This window comes from Aspergillus ruber (genome assembly GCF_000600275.1).
Source record: "Aspergillus ruber CBS 135680 unplaced genomic scaffold scaffold00005, whole genome shotgun sequence".
NCBI classification, from domain to species: domain Eukaryota; kingdom Fungi; phylum Ascomycota; class Eurotiomycetes; order Eurotiales; family Aspergillaceae; genus Aspergillus; species Aspergillus ruber.
The window spans coordinates 384,684-397,708 of record NW_024467301.1 but is presented as its reverse complement, the minus strand read 5'-3'; the positions used below and the strand labels follow the sequence as shown (position 1 = coordinate 397,708).

At 49.0% G+C, this 13,025-nt stretch overlaps 6 protein-coding genes across 6 annotated transcripts; 3 read left to right on the top strand and 3 right to left on the bottom strand.

Annotated features, from left to right (window-relative positions):
- Positions 1–145: 145 nt before the first annotated feature.
- On the bottom strand, positions 146–971 carry EURHEDRAFT_375383 (Rer1 family protein; the record flags this gene model as incomplete). Its single annotated transcript, XM_040778736.1, has 4 exons — positions 146–225; positions 283–579; positions 657–774; positions 903–971. The coding sequence occupies 4 exons, from the start codon at positions 969–971 to the stop codon at positions 146–148; spliced, it is 564 nt and encodes a 187-aa protein (XP_040641239.1).
- A 509-nt stretch (positions 972–1,480) lies between these two features.
- Positions 1,481–2,482, top strand: echA (enoyl-CoA hydratase echA; the record flags this gene model as incomplete). Its single annotated transcript, XM_040778735.1, has 3 exons — positions 1,481–1,634; positions 1,688–1,825; positions 1,887–2,482. The coding sequence occupies 3 exons, from the start codon at positions 1,481–1,483 to the stop codon at positions 2,480–2,482; spliced, it is 888 nt and encodes a 295-aa protein (XP_040641238.1).
- A 111-nt stretch (positions 2,483–2,593) lies between these two features.
- EURHEDRAFT_298346 (putative MFS alpha-glucoside transporter) lies at positions 2,594–4,680 on the bottom strand. Its single transcript, XM_040778261.1, has 2 exons — positions 4,199–4,680; positions 2,594–4,114 (listed from the first exon to the last, which is right to left on the bottom strand). Exons 1-2 carry the CDS (start codon positions 4,523–4,525, stop codon positions 2,705–2,707), a joined length of 1,737 nt encoding a protein of 578 aa, XP_040641237.1. The 5' UTR covers positions 4,526–4,680; the 3' UTR covers positions 2,594–2,704.
- Positions 4,681–6,798: 2,118 nt separating this feature from the next.
- On the top strand, positions 6,799–7,845 carry EURHEDRAFT_409765 (uncharacterized protein). Its single transcript, XM_040781184.1, has 2 exons — positions 6,799–7,268; positions 7,330–7,845. Exons 1-2 carry the CDS (start codon positions 7,262–7,264, stop codon positions 7,572–7,574), a joined length of 252 nt encoding a protein of 83 aa, XP_040641236.1. The 5' UTR covers positions 6,799–7,261; the 3' UTR covers positions 7,575–7,845.
- A 493-nt stretch (positions 7,846–8,338) lies between these two features.
- fgaCat (catalase easC) lies at positions 8,339–10,595 on the top strand. The gene is made up of 3 exons (XM_040781183.1): positions 8,339–8,735; positions 8,803–9,035; positions 9,095–10,595. The coding sequence occupies exons 1-3, from the start codon at positions 8,714–8,716 to the stop codon at positions 10,343–10,345; spliced, it is 1,506 nt and encodes a 501-aa protein (XP_040641235.1). The 5' UTR covers positions 8,339–8,713; the 3' UTR covers positions 10,346–10,595.
- On the bottom strand, positions 10,476–12,975 carry atg15 (triglyceride lipase ATG15). Its single transcript, XM_040781182.1, has 2 exons — positions 12,532–12,975; positions 10,476–12,472 (listed from the first exon to the last, which is right to left on the bottom strand). The coding sequence occupies exons 1-2, from the start codon at positions 12,733–12,735 to the stop codon at positions 10,850–10,852; spliced, it is 1,827 nt and encodes a 608-aa protein (XP_040641234.1). The 5' UTR covers positions 12,736–12,975; the 3' UTR covers positions 10,476–10,849.
- Positions 12,976–13,025: the final 50 nt, after the last annotated feature.

Below are 13,025 nucleotides of genomic sequence, written 5' to 3'. Positions count from 1 at the left end.
GATTATGTCCATAAAGATCTAGGAGAGTCGCAACGAATACGGAGAGTCGAATTACTGGCAAATATGAAGAAAGAGCTTCCAATGTGAAGACACGGACCGTTTCAAGTATCCATATCCGCATTATCAGTCAAACCGGTAGAAGCCCCTACGATCGGCCATACTTGGTCTTTCCGAACGAAAAGGGAACGTAGCGGTATTTTATCATGTGCTGGATTTGGCGGCGCACTTTAGAACGTTAGCAAATGCGGACGAGTTATAAGCATCACAAAAAAGGACACCTACTCGTCAGAACGAAAAGAATAATCCAGTAAACCACGAGAACAGGCCAAAACACCGGAATATCAAAGATAGAGAACCACGAGCACACGAAACCGATCGCAATAGCCCGGGTAGCCCAGTGCCAAAACTTGAATTCGGGAAGACGGCGGATGAAGGGGCGGAACTCGTCGTCCTGCTTGGTAGGAAGACCGGCGCCTTCGCCGTCTTCCAGGCCTTCGTCTTGAGTGAGGGAGGGATCGAATTTGGGTTGCAGGAAGAGGAGGAATAGGTTAAGGAGGTAGATCCCGAGAGTGTAGGCAACTAGAGAGGTTCTTTGTTAGTTAACGGTTGCGACGGGTGGAAGCACTTGCGGTTTGGGTTTGGATAAATTGCCATACCAATATACCATCCTTGGGCAACAACGATTCTCAGAAAGAAGAGGAGGAGGAGGACAGCGGTTCCAGTCCAGCGATAGGCAGTGAAGGGAGTCGAAGCGTCGAGATAGGTTTGATATTGCTAAAGGACCACATCGTTGATTAGCACCGGACTTGGAAATCATGCGCCGCGTTTCCACACTCGCAGTTCCCGCGACAAAAAAAAAGTTAAGAGCGAATGCCAATAATCAACAGTACACTGCAACTCACCCTATTCAGCTTCGAGGTCTGTGCCGTCACTGCCATAAACGGAGTCTGTTCGGGTTCGGGGACATCCATGGCTGCGAAATTGAGATGGAAAACAAGCGGTTGCTCTCAAGATTGCTGCTGTACGGGAGGAAAAGGACAAGGACCAGAGAATCAATTGCGACGGAGAACAAGGTCAAATACAGGCCGAAACACTGACCAACGACGGAATACGGCGAGACGAATGTAAGCAGGAAGCAGCGAAGGAAAAAAGTGTCCACTGTCGCGGTTTGTCGTTGGCTGTCACTTACACCAGCCACATCCAGGTACGGCTGCTGCGCCCCATCGCGCTTGTCCGCTTTCAGTTGTCACATGACTTTAAATCACATGATTTTAGGGCGCTCATGATGTAATGCAAAATCACGGAATTGCGGCGGCTGCCGTCGGTCATTTGCGGGCCGCCTGGACCGCCGCGGTTGTTGTATACCTCTGCTCCGTTCCAGAGTAACCCATATCACCCCCTCTCCTCACCCTCGATTGACTGACTCTGACCTGGTGAAATTGACACAGCGCACTTTCCTTTTACTTACTACTATATCATTATGTTTGCCCAACGCTGCTCGAGATTCTTCATCGTCAAACCTGTCGTGCCCTCGGCATCATACCTTAACCGAGCGAGTAGGACATTCTCGACGACTGGTGCAAAGAGCTACGAGACTATTCTCACCGAGACCCCGAAGCCCAATGTTGGACTGGGTGTGTTATCACCTTCATCAGCCATTTTGTAAGGGTGCTAACAAGGGATCCAGTCACTCTGAACCGCCCCAAGGCCCTCAATGCCCTCTCCTCCACTCTCATTGCCGAACTCAACGATGCCCTGAACAGATACGAAGAAGACAAAGACATCGGAGCCATCGTTATCACCGGTAGCGAGAAGGCCTTTGCCGGTATGTCCCTCTCTTCGTCTAGTCTGCCCAACCGAACAATTACTGATATAACACTTCACAGCCGGCGCCGACATCAAAGAAATGGAACCATTGACCTTCTCCTCCGCCTACGCCCAAAATTTCATCGCCCCCTGGTCCCACCTCGCCAACGCAGTCCGCAAACCCGTCATCGCCGCCGTCTCCGGCTACGCCCTCGGTGGAGGCTGCGAGCTCGCCCTCATGTGTGACATGCTACACTGCACTTCCTCCGCTACCTTCGGACAGCCCGAGATCAAACTGGGTGTTATTCCCGGTGCCGGTGCATCGCAGCGTCTTACCCGGGCCATTGGAAAGAGCAGGGCGATGGAGATTGTCTTGACGGGGAACAACTTCAGTGGAAAGAATGCCGGGGAGTGGGGTCTTGCGTCGCAGGTTGTTGACGGGGGTAAGGATGAGTTGTTGGAGAAGTCAATTGCGACGGCGGCGAAGATCTCGAGTTATAGTCGAATTGCCGTGTTGGCGGGCAAGGAGGTTGTGAATAAGAGTCAGGAGTTGCCGCTCAAGGAGGGCGTTGAGTATGAGCGGAGACTGTTCCACAGTCTTTTCGGGACGAAGGATCAGAAGATTGGAATGAAGGCCTTCTCTGAGAAGAAGAAGCCCGAGTGGAGTCACGAGTAAACGTGTATATAGCGACATTTGGTCTGGTCCAGCAGGAACATCAAGCTAAGCAATTATTATCATTAGTGTCATTCATCTATTGCATGTTTGGATATTAAAATTATATACAGGCAAATGAATTATTCACAAGAAAGGTATTAAAAGTATGTAAAAAGAAAATGCCAATGCCAATGCTTTTGTTCATGGTCATACACCATCACATCGCATACCAAACGCATCATATCATTTCGTCGGATTCGTCGAGTTCGGAGACTCGGCATCCTTCTCCAACTGAGCCACATCCGTCCTTGCAGCCTTCTGAGTCTGATACTCATTGACAACCTGGCCCTGGATAGTCTCACCAAAAACATCAACTCGTGTGTTTGCGAACTTGCGCGCATCAATTTTTTGCTCGAAGAGCATGTCGAGTTCCGCAAACGAGCGGCCCCTGGGTTCTGGGACACGAAAGAACGTATAGACGATGCAGAGGAAGCAAATGCCACCCCAAAAAAAGCCGGCGTAGTTGCCCCAGTCCCAGGCGCCCGGATTGAGCATGTAGGGGGTTAGTACACCGCAGACGATGGCGACGATGTTAAAGAGGGCGCGGCCTAGGACGACGGTTTTGATCTGCAGGCGGCGGGTGGAGAGTTCCGCCACGAGGGAATAGGTGACTGTTCCTACTGTTAGTTGGTAGAAGAGGGCCCACGCAAGCATCATGGAGCCTGTGGCGAGGGATGCCTCGTTTCGGTGGGCTTCTGGGACAAGGCCTAGGAATCCCATGATGAAGAGCATGCCGCAAAGGCCGCAAAGGCCATAGAGATATAGGGAGCGTCGGCCTATTCCCATAGTCATAAGGAGCCAGGAACCGAATACGCCCACCATGTTGATTCCGTATTGTCCCATGGCAAATGCATACGCGTTGGACGTGGCCAATCCCGCCTGTTCCAAGAAGTAAGTCGAATAATTTGAGAATGAATTCCCACTCAGGTTCTGGATGGCCCAGACCATACAGACGATTTCCGTTCGGCGCAGGTCTGTTCCCCTGAAGCAATCCAGGTAGCTAGCTCCCTTTGTGATTTTCTCCTCCAAGGCGGTCGTGTGGACCATCATTGCCACGGTTTCCTCGGCGTTAAAGTCGGAATCCTTCTTGACGCTGGTCAAACGTCGCAGCGAGCTCTTAGCATCCTCCGTTCGGTGTTTCCTGACAAGCCACCACGGCGACTCGGGAGCAAAGAAGATCACGATTATCAGTGGAACCGGCCACATCCATTGCAACCCGTACGGTATCCGGTATGCCCATTCGTCATTCCGAGGCAACATCGACGTGATCACGCCGATACCAATCAATTGCCCGAGACCCCAGCAGAAATTTACGTAAGTTGTCAGATATCCTCGCAAGGCGACGGGACACACTTCAGATGCATAGGTAACAGTGAGGGTCTGGAAGACACCCCATGGGATTCCGCAAAGAATTTCACCGGCGAGCAGGGCTTGGACGTTGGGGGCTGTAAAGAAGATAGCTGTCCATGCGCAGACCAAAAGCAGGCAAGCAATAAGGGTATATCGATATCCGAAGCGTTCCGAAGCCCATCCGTTGATAAAAAGACCGATGATTTCTCCGGCGTAGGCACCATTGCTAAGACCCGATTGCCACTAGAAGGTAGAAAAAATCTTTTCGTCAGTTATTTCCTACAAACGCATTAAAGGATAGGGGGAGAAAAAAGAGGAAAGACATACCTGAGCCGGTACCTGATATGAACCATCTGTCATCTGCTCACCATATTTGCGATTGAAGGCCGGAAACGCGTAGAAATTGTTCACAAGACTGATATCGTAGCCCTCCATTGCTATACACGTAGAGATAAGCACACTCCAGGCCACTGCCTTGGGATAGGTCTTGATGCCTTGTAACAAGGTCATCTTCTGTTCCTTATCAGTGGCCGCCTTGGCATCCTGAACCATCCTGCTCATAGACGACGTGGAATTGCGGTGGTCCGGAGTCGGAGGCGACGACACCGGCTCCTCTGAGGACGCAATTGCGTCCTGTGCCTTTGGGGAAGCCATGCTGTAGAAAGCAAAGCAATTGCCAGGCACAGAACGGGGAACGGCGGCGGAGGAAAATCAGGGGAAGGTTGACCGGGAGAGGGAAGCAGGACCGGACGGGGGAGCCAATGTGGACGGAAGAACTGGAACTGGTCTCGCTTGGAATTTATGATAGCCCGCCCAAGTCAGTGGAGATCCCCACTAGTAGTATGGATACTACAGCGGTCAGTAGTAGCACCGTTGCATTGCTTCTTTTCTCTATTTTATGGTTAGAGTAGGAAAATAGGAAAAGAAGACGAGAGATGGAAGGACATATAAAAGAATAGAAATATTCAGTGGTCGAGCATAACACACAGTTTTTGTTGGCCGTGAAAAACAGCAGCCAAGCCGTTAGTGTGGGCATGACAGCGGTCGGAATGGATCAAAGTATCTTTTGATTGGTATTCTAAGATCTTGGAGATTAAAAGATCGCTTTCTGGATTGAGATACAGAGCACCATGTCACTTGTAGGGCACGTGAGTTTCTGCAAGGGCGCTGTCAACTATGTTGTCAGCTGACCACATACATACGGTCTGACTGATGCATGTCGACACCAAGATTACAAGATTGTTCATATTATGCTTTTGGAAACCACATATCGTACAGTAACTCCCTCTAAAGGGGCTCTGATACAATCTAAATCATGCCATATATATCTTATACTATGGAATATAAAAGCTTCGCGCTGCTACGGGTTCCAAGTAAGTGTTACAGACCTCACTGCATCAATCTCACGTGATTATGCGGGGAGACAAGGCAGAATCATTGGGTGGCAGCAAAAGACAAAGCGCAGGAAAAGCAGGGATCAAAGTTGATAACCAACAGATATGTCACGTGATCACCTACTCCTGATATACCCTAGGAGGAGTAGCTGAAAGAGTATACACCCAGGCACAACCTGATTGGATCGACTCAGGATATACTCCCTAAAGGAGTAGATGGGGGAGTATACTGGACAAGATATATAAGGACACTCATTCATGCACCTAGTTTAGTTCTTCGCAATCAATCTAGTTAATCAAGCATTGGTTACCTTCTAGTTTCTGACTCGTCCGCACTTAACCAACAACCCAGCATACGTGCTCGGTTGGCCTTGTTTCTCTATTCGTTACCTTTACCGATTTTACCTGTTGACTACCTTACGGAGCCTGGAGGGGGCGAGATACCTTCGACGTGATATACAGAGGACCTGGATGGTCATTAAGCATATGAATGCTTGGGAGGCACTTAGGGTAAGTGTCCTGTCTCGAAATACAACTAACTAGAACCCTAGGTACGATACAAGGGAAGCCAGGTTGTGACAGTAAGTTGACGGACTTCTGTAGAAGAGACCAACCCATGTGGCAATCTTATCATAGAAAATCAAATACATAAATTCTTAGGATATTTATACTTCATTTGTACCAAAGGAACTCTCTCGCAATGGTTGCACCCTATCCATGGTATTTATTTCCAGCCATATGGCGCGAAAGTCCCTGGCGAACCATGCTATGGTTCTGGACAATTCTGTGCATATGAGAGCTCAATGCACCAGGGAATAACAATGACACACAGACTCGGTTCAACGATAAAAAGGTTGCATGCAGCAAGGGGATATAGTATCAGGTTTCAAATTCAAATTCGACCGATTTGAACCCCCTTGTCAAGCCAGGTGTCACAACCTGGCTTCCCTCGTATCGTACCTAGGGTTCTAGTTAGTTGTATTTCGAGACAGGACACTTACCCTAAGTGTCTTCCAAGCACTCATATGCTCAATGACCATCCAGGTCCTCTGTATATCACGTCGAAGGTATCTCGCCCCCTCCAGGCTCCGTAAGGTAGTCAACAGGTAGAATCGGTAAAGGTAACGAATAGAGAAACAAGGTCAACCGAGCACGTATGCTGGGTTGTTGGTTAAGCGCGGACGAGTCAGAAACTAGAAGGTAACCAATGCTTGATTAACTAGATTGATTGCGAAGAACTAACTAGGTGCATGAATGAGTGTCCTTATATATCCTCCGCTTGTATACCATATGGACTACCATTCTGATGGTGGTGATTATGGTAGTTGTATACCATCTACCAATGCCAAGCCATGGTATATGGTAGTTGATCACGTGATGCGCCTGTTAACTACCACCTATGATCCCTGTCCTTCCTGCATTATTACCAGAGCTTATAGTCCAATGATTCTGCCTTGACTCCCCGCATAATCACGTGAGATTAGTGCCTTAGGGGTCTGTAACAGGTGGGTGTTGAATGATTGAGAGTGGGCAGAGACCTACAGAGTACCTTTGGTCCAGGAATGTCAACGCATATCTATAGAAAACTAAATTTGCATTGTTTATCAGCATTTTGTTTGACTCCCATACCAGATACACCCAGTCACTGCTTCGATCACTCGTTCACTCTACAAAAATATGCCAATCTTCTGCGGTTACACATACTACCTATACTTGTTGTCAAGATATGTCAACGAGAGCAATCCTTCTTGATTTCTGTTCTGTTGCTAGTTGATAAGTAAACATACTTCGTGGACGAGTTTTGATATGCCTCTAAACTTCACAATTGGCCAGTGATGATATCATAAGTGGAGTGACGACGAGCCACCGAAAAACTCCTGAACGCAACCCAGACTTCAGTGCAAGAGCTAGACATATTCAAATCAATATCCACAGTTCTACTGCCGTGCTGAAGATCAACTTTTTCTCCCATATAATACCCGTAAATAAAGACACTATGCCATGTGAGTAACACTTCTAGACCCTCATCACTCTTTACACAGCTAACCCGATCCCGACCAACAGCTGGATTCTTCGGAGGCCTTGGAGATGCGCTCGACAAAACCGTGAGCGGAGTGGGTAGCACCGTGGGCAGTACCGTGTCCGGCGTGGGAAAGACGGTTGGCGGAGCGACCCAGGGCCTGGGACAGACTGTGAGCGGTGCGTCCGAGGGACTGGGTAATACGGCCAAGGGAGTGAGCAAGTCAACAGGAAGTGCTTTCGGAAGTATTGGGAAGAGCGAGAACAGGGATTCTTCCTCGAAGAGTTAACTTTCTTTGCGCTATGATTTTCTGCGTTGATCGACTTGAGAGATAGCTGTTAGTTTGAAGTTGGGATATTTATGATGCGTCGGAATCGGAATGAATCAGGATGACATCTGGAATTCCAATTTAATGGAGATTTCCGCTGGTTCCATTGTCTATGAGATAGAAATCGTGTGCAAGTCGTGCTTATAGAGAATTCCTACAGCGTATTCAGAGTACCGTGATCATCATCACTTTGATTGACCTCCTGCGGAAGACACTGGAATGAGTAGTGGACCTGTCATGGCTGTTTCCATGGTTATTCTGTTAGGGCAAGTGATAGAGTGGAATCGCTTTCCTATTCCGTTGCAGTCCGAAGATAGGTCCACCTTGATTCCACAACCCTCAGGAATTATCCCATATCTTTCGTACATTCAGTGCTTCTGCTTGAGATGATGGTCCTTCCCGGTATAGAAATTCGATCCGGCTAGAATGGGCATACCCAAAGCAGTTAAGCGCATCTTGCTGAATGAAGGAATGGAAATACCGGAACGAGTTAAAGATACGCCACGTTTCGGTAAATTTTCGCCGTAATTTTGAAAGAACAGAGTGGGGCACCAGGAACCAGTGTCCGGGCCGGTTTTGGTGACTAAACCGATCGTGTCACACCAGTGAAGTGGAGCCTGACATTTGATGAATGATAATTGGCTGATACTGCTCGGTCAATCCCATTTTAAGCAGTGCGGGGAAAAGTTTTTTCTTCTTTTTCTGCAAGTACACATACCGTACACCAAGTGTATCAAGAGTATTGGGGCACATCATAGGTACTTGTTGAGTATCCTTGCATAGTCTAGACAGCCAACAGTATCCTTACATTAATAATAATGGGCAGAATGCGGGGAAGAAACCAGGCAGAAGAGGAGAAAAAGTATTAGCAAGCTCGATGCGTCTGGATCTGGTTGGCAGCTTCCATAGTACGTACTAAGAACAAGCTATACTGGATCCGATGGATCTTGCCGTGTTGCAGCATCCAAGGCTAACAAGAGCCCTGTCCAACTCGTATATATAGACGCCCCGCCCGGTTTCTTTCTTTCTCTCTCTTTTTTCCCTGCGACTTCATTTGTGTTATTGTTCTCATTCACTACTATTCCTGCACAACTGTCACTATGGGCAAAGACGACGAACCCAGTATGTCTATTCATCTATTCCGCTCTACATAATAGAGCATGCTAACTCATGCCCTCGTCCTCTCTAGGAACCTACCGATACAATGAGACCCCAGTCTACACCACGTCCACTGGCTGTCCGGTCATGGACCCCCAGGCTGCCCAGCGCGTTGGCCGTAACGGACCTCTCCTTCTTCAGGACTTCCACTTGATTGACTTGCTCGCCCATTTTGACCGTGAGAGAATCCCCGAACGTGTCGTGCACGCCAAGGGCGCTGGCGCCTATGGTGAATTCGAGGTTACCGACGACATTAGCGATATCGTATGATTCCTCCCTACAATATGTGTGATAGATGGGCTCGGCACTGACGTGCGGGATAGACTATCGTCGACATGCTCAAGGGAGTAGGCAAGAAGACCAAGATGTTCACACGATTCTCGACTGTTGGTGGCGAAAAGGGTTCTCCAGACAGTGCCCGGGATCCCCGTGGGTTTGCTATGAAGTTCTACACAGAGGAGGGCAACTTGGACTGGGTCTTCAACAACACCCCCGTCTTCTTCCTGCGCGATCCCGCCAAATTCCCCATTTTCATCCACACTCAGAAGCGCAACCCGCAAACCAACCTCAAAGATGCCACCATGTTCTGGGACTACCTCTCGACGCACCAAGAGGCCGTCCACCAGGTGATGCATCTATTCAGTGACCGTGGCACTCCCTACTCCTACCGCCACATGAATGGCTACTCAGGCCACACCTACAAATGGATCAAGCCCGATGGCACCTTCAACTACGTCCAGATCCACTGCAAGACAGACCAGGGCAACAAGACCTTCACTGACGAAGAAGCCGGCAACCTCGCCGCCGGAAACCCCGATTGGCATACACAGGACCTTTTCGACGCCATCCAGCGCGGCGAGAACCCTTCCTGGACCTGCTACGTTCAAGTCCTCTCCCCCGAACAGGCTGAGAAGTTCCGCTGGAACATCTTCGACCTCACCAAGGTCTGGCCGCAGTCTGAAGTGCCCCTCCGCCGCTTCGGAAAGTTCACCCTCAACCGTAACCCCGAGAACTATTTCGCGGAGGTCGAGCAGGCCGCTTTCTCGCCTTCCCACATGGTCCCCGGCATTGAGCCATCCGCAGACCCCGTCCTCCAGTCCCGTCTCTTCTCATACCCTGATACCCACCGCCACCGTCTGGGCGGAAACAACGAGCAGATCCCTGTTAACTGCCCGCTCAAGTCCTTTAGTCCCTGGCACCGCGACGGCTACATGAACGTCCAAGGTAACTACGGCGCCAACCCGAACTATCCCTCCACCTTCCGCCCTCTACAGTACAAGCCCGTCAAGGCATCCCAGGAACACGAGAAGTGGGTTGGTGCTGTTGTTGCGGAACAGTTCCCCGTCACTGAGGAAGATTACGTCCAAGCCAATGGTCTCTGGCAGGTCCTTGGCCGTCAGCCCGGTCAGCAGGATAACTTTGTCAAGAACATCTCTGGTCATCTGTGTAACGCTCATCCGCGCGTGCGTAAGCAGACGTATGAGATGTTCAGCCGTGTTAATCCGGATCTTGGTGCTCGAATTGAGAAGGCTACCGAAGCTAAGACTGCTGATACCAAGTCTGCTCGTCTGTAGGGTATCAAAAACTACATCTTGTTTGTGTCTAATCTTCTGTACTTGATTCCCTCTACTTTTGTATCATGTTTTGGTCCGTTTTTGTATATGGACTAAATCATAATCTTACGACTAAATGAAAGAACCTTTATCCAAGATGTATTATATTCATTTCAACTTGAAGTTACCGGAATCCTTGTATAGTTGATCAACGCTTGACTCCAAAAAAAAGCAAAAGGAATATCATAGTATCAGAGTATCAGAGTATGGATGACATTGTTGACCGAAATGGACATTCACACTATTAAACCAAGGCAAGTGTTACACCAGAAGCAAGCAAAAAGAGAGAAAACAAACACCTGTCACGTTAGATTTGCGCCAGCTTGATTATGTTACAAGACAAAAAAGTACTGGCCAGACGTGGAAGTTCGTCTCAATGATAATGCAAAATGCTATGCAATTAGACAGCAAAAAAAAAAAAAAAAAAGAAAGAAAGAAAGAAAGAAACAACTTTCATCGTTCATTCTAGAAAAAGGGCTTGGGAGCAGGCGTAATAGGGTGGTCGTTCGTGGTAGTCGTTAAACCGTCATAGCAACCGTAGATATATCCCGGGGTTTCGCATGAGGTAGTTGTAGGAGCGGCAGTAGCGGGGAGGGTCGTTGTTGTAAAAGCGGGTTTTGCAGTAGTTGTAGGATCGCGGCACCCGAACCATCCAGGAGTTTTGCAGGTGGTGGTAGATGTTGTAGTTTCGGTTGTGGTAGTAGGGTCATTGCAGCCAAACCAACCCGGCGTCTTGCATGTCGTGGTCGTGGCCGTGATGGAAGACGTAGTAGAGGTGTCGGTTGTGCTCTCATCGAGGCATCCCCACCATCCAGGGGTTTTGCAAGTTGATGTCCTTGTCGCACTTGTCGAGCTAGTTGAAGTGGCTGTCGAAGTCGTTGTGATTTCGGAGCCATTGCTTCGGAAGAATTTCCACAGTTCACAATCGTAGCATTCTTCCTCAGCCACACAGGGAGGAACGTCGTCATAGACATCAAGAACATCCGTGATTACAGACTCAATGCGGTGTGTCCCAATTGCTACACGCCAGCCCTTGTCCTTAACCGTGTCATAGGTACACATTTGGCCGGAGTGACAGGCTGTCTCCAGGGCATAACCACCCCATGTGCATGTTGCGCCAACGCCATTGCACGTTCCTGTATAAATAGGATCTGCAGTGTGACCGAAATGATAAGACGCTGTATACTGCCGTTTTTGCGGAAATCTTGGATCATGGCCAGGTGGAAAGGGTAGACCCAATCTGGACGCTGGCAGAGCGTCGGGAATAGCTTCAAAACTGACGACAGGAAGTCCGAATGTTAACCCTAAAAGGCTGGACATTGCACCACCTAGTGAATGGCCTGTTAACCAAACATTGGCGTTCGGGTATAGTTCTGTCACGTTCGAGTAGAGATCCATAGAAGCTCGATAATATCGGTTTTCGTCGTTCATAGCTTCGACAATACATGTTAAATTGCCCGTGTATGTCGACTTCATACAGTCACAACTTTGCCTCCAAAGATAGGAGCCCCCTTGTCCGCAGCAACAGCTAAAGAAGAGATTATCGTTAACTTTGTCATTGGTCGTCGTACCGGCTCCATCAAAGAGGGCCGGGGATGTCCCCTTCAAGGAAATAACCACTGTGCTGTTTTCCTTGTCTGTGTATATATGACCCCTTAATCCATCACTGTTCCATCCGAAACTCTCGGAATAATTAAAACGGCCGTTGATGTCATGCCATTTACCCGTACCCGGCTCCTCGATATAGTCGTTGGCCGTCATCTGGGCGAATGTCAAGACGCTTCTCTTTTCATTCACATTAGGACCGTCCACTGTATCCATGACCCATTCCGATGGTGACAGAGCAACCACCTCTCCGGTAGATCTTGCAGCCTGTAGATACCCTTCGATGACCGGGACTCGTCGGTCCGAGAGTCGTTGGATGGTAACTGGGCTGGACGAGGCAACCAAGGGGGCATCAAGCGCTGCAGGCTTTATCTCCTGACCATCTTCGGAAATGCTCAAAAGGCGCGTGTGCGGTTCGATATCGAGTCTTTGATGGAGATCGGGATGCTCATGCGTTCCTCGATGGAATATGTGACGAAGCGACTAGATAGAGACTCATTGTCAGTAGCAGGCTAGCAGGCAACCATAAGCAATGAACCTACAAACTTATGAGCCTTTGGGGGCGAGGGAGAACCGGCTAGAGGTATCTGCGGAGGCAATATGGGGGAGTCTCCCGACGGAGAACCGAAGTATACAGGCACATTGGCAGAAACAACGCTTGGTAGCAGCTGAATCGACAATAAGAACCCTAGAGCACCCTTTCCAAATAAAGAGCGTTTCTTTGAGCGTCTGCGACCGTCTTCCATAGTGATGTACCGATGATAAAAGCAAATTTGGGGATGACTGGCTTCATCCTGTCCAATGCTGATATGGCGGTTATCACAAGGCGGTGACGCAGTGCGGAGAGATCCCACACGTGATATGGGCTCTGGGCACGTGATATTCGAGCAGATCACATGAAACTGTCATATGAACACACCCAAGATTCTTCCAACTTGGCCAAGATTAGTGTAAACAATATCACCCTTTAATAGCCAGTATACCCAGAGAATAATCCTGAGGTTCTTGCAACGGCAGCCTGCTGAACATAGTTGAG

Excerpts from the sequence above, each read along its gene's own strand:
- EURHEDRAFT_298346 (XM_040778261.1), bottom strand. The coding sequence starts at position 4,525 with ATGGCTTCCCCAAAGGCACAGGACGCAATTGCGTCCTCAGAGGAGCCG. Across the intron at positions 4,115-4,198 it reads CATATCAGGTACCGGCTCAG|TGGCAATCGGGTCTTAGCAA; the intron begins GTATGTCTTTCC and ends TCTACCTTCTAG.
- atg15 (XM_040781182.1), bottom strand. The coding sequence starts at position 12,735 with ATGGAAGACGGTCGCAGACGCTCAAAGAAACGCTCTTTATTTGGAAAG. Across the intron at positions 12,473-12,531 it reads CCCCAAAGGCTCATAAGTTT|TCGCTTCGTCACATATTCCA; the intron begins GTAGGTTCATTG and ends GTCTCTATCTAG.
- fgaCat (XM_040781183.1), top strand. The coding sequence starts at position 8,714 with ATGGGCAAAGACGACGAACCCA. Across the intron at positions 8,736-8,802 it reads GGGCAAAGACGACGAACCCA|GAACCTACCGATACAATGAG; the intron begins GTATGTCTATTC and ends CGTCCTCTCTAG. Across the intron at positions 9,036-9,094 it reads CCGACGACATTAGCGATATC|ACTATCGTCGACATGCTCAA; the intron begins GTATGATTCCTC and ends CGTGCGGGATAG.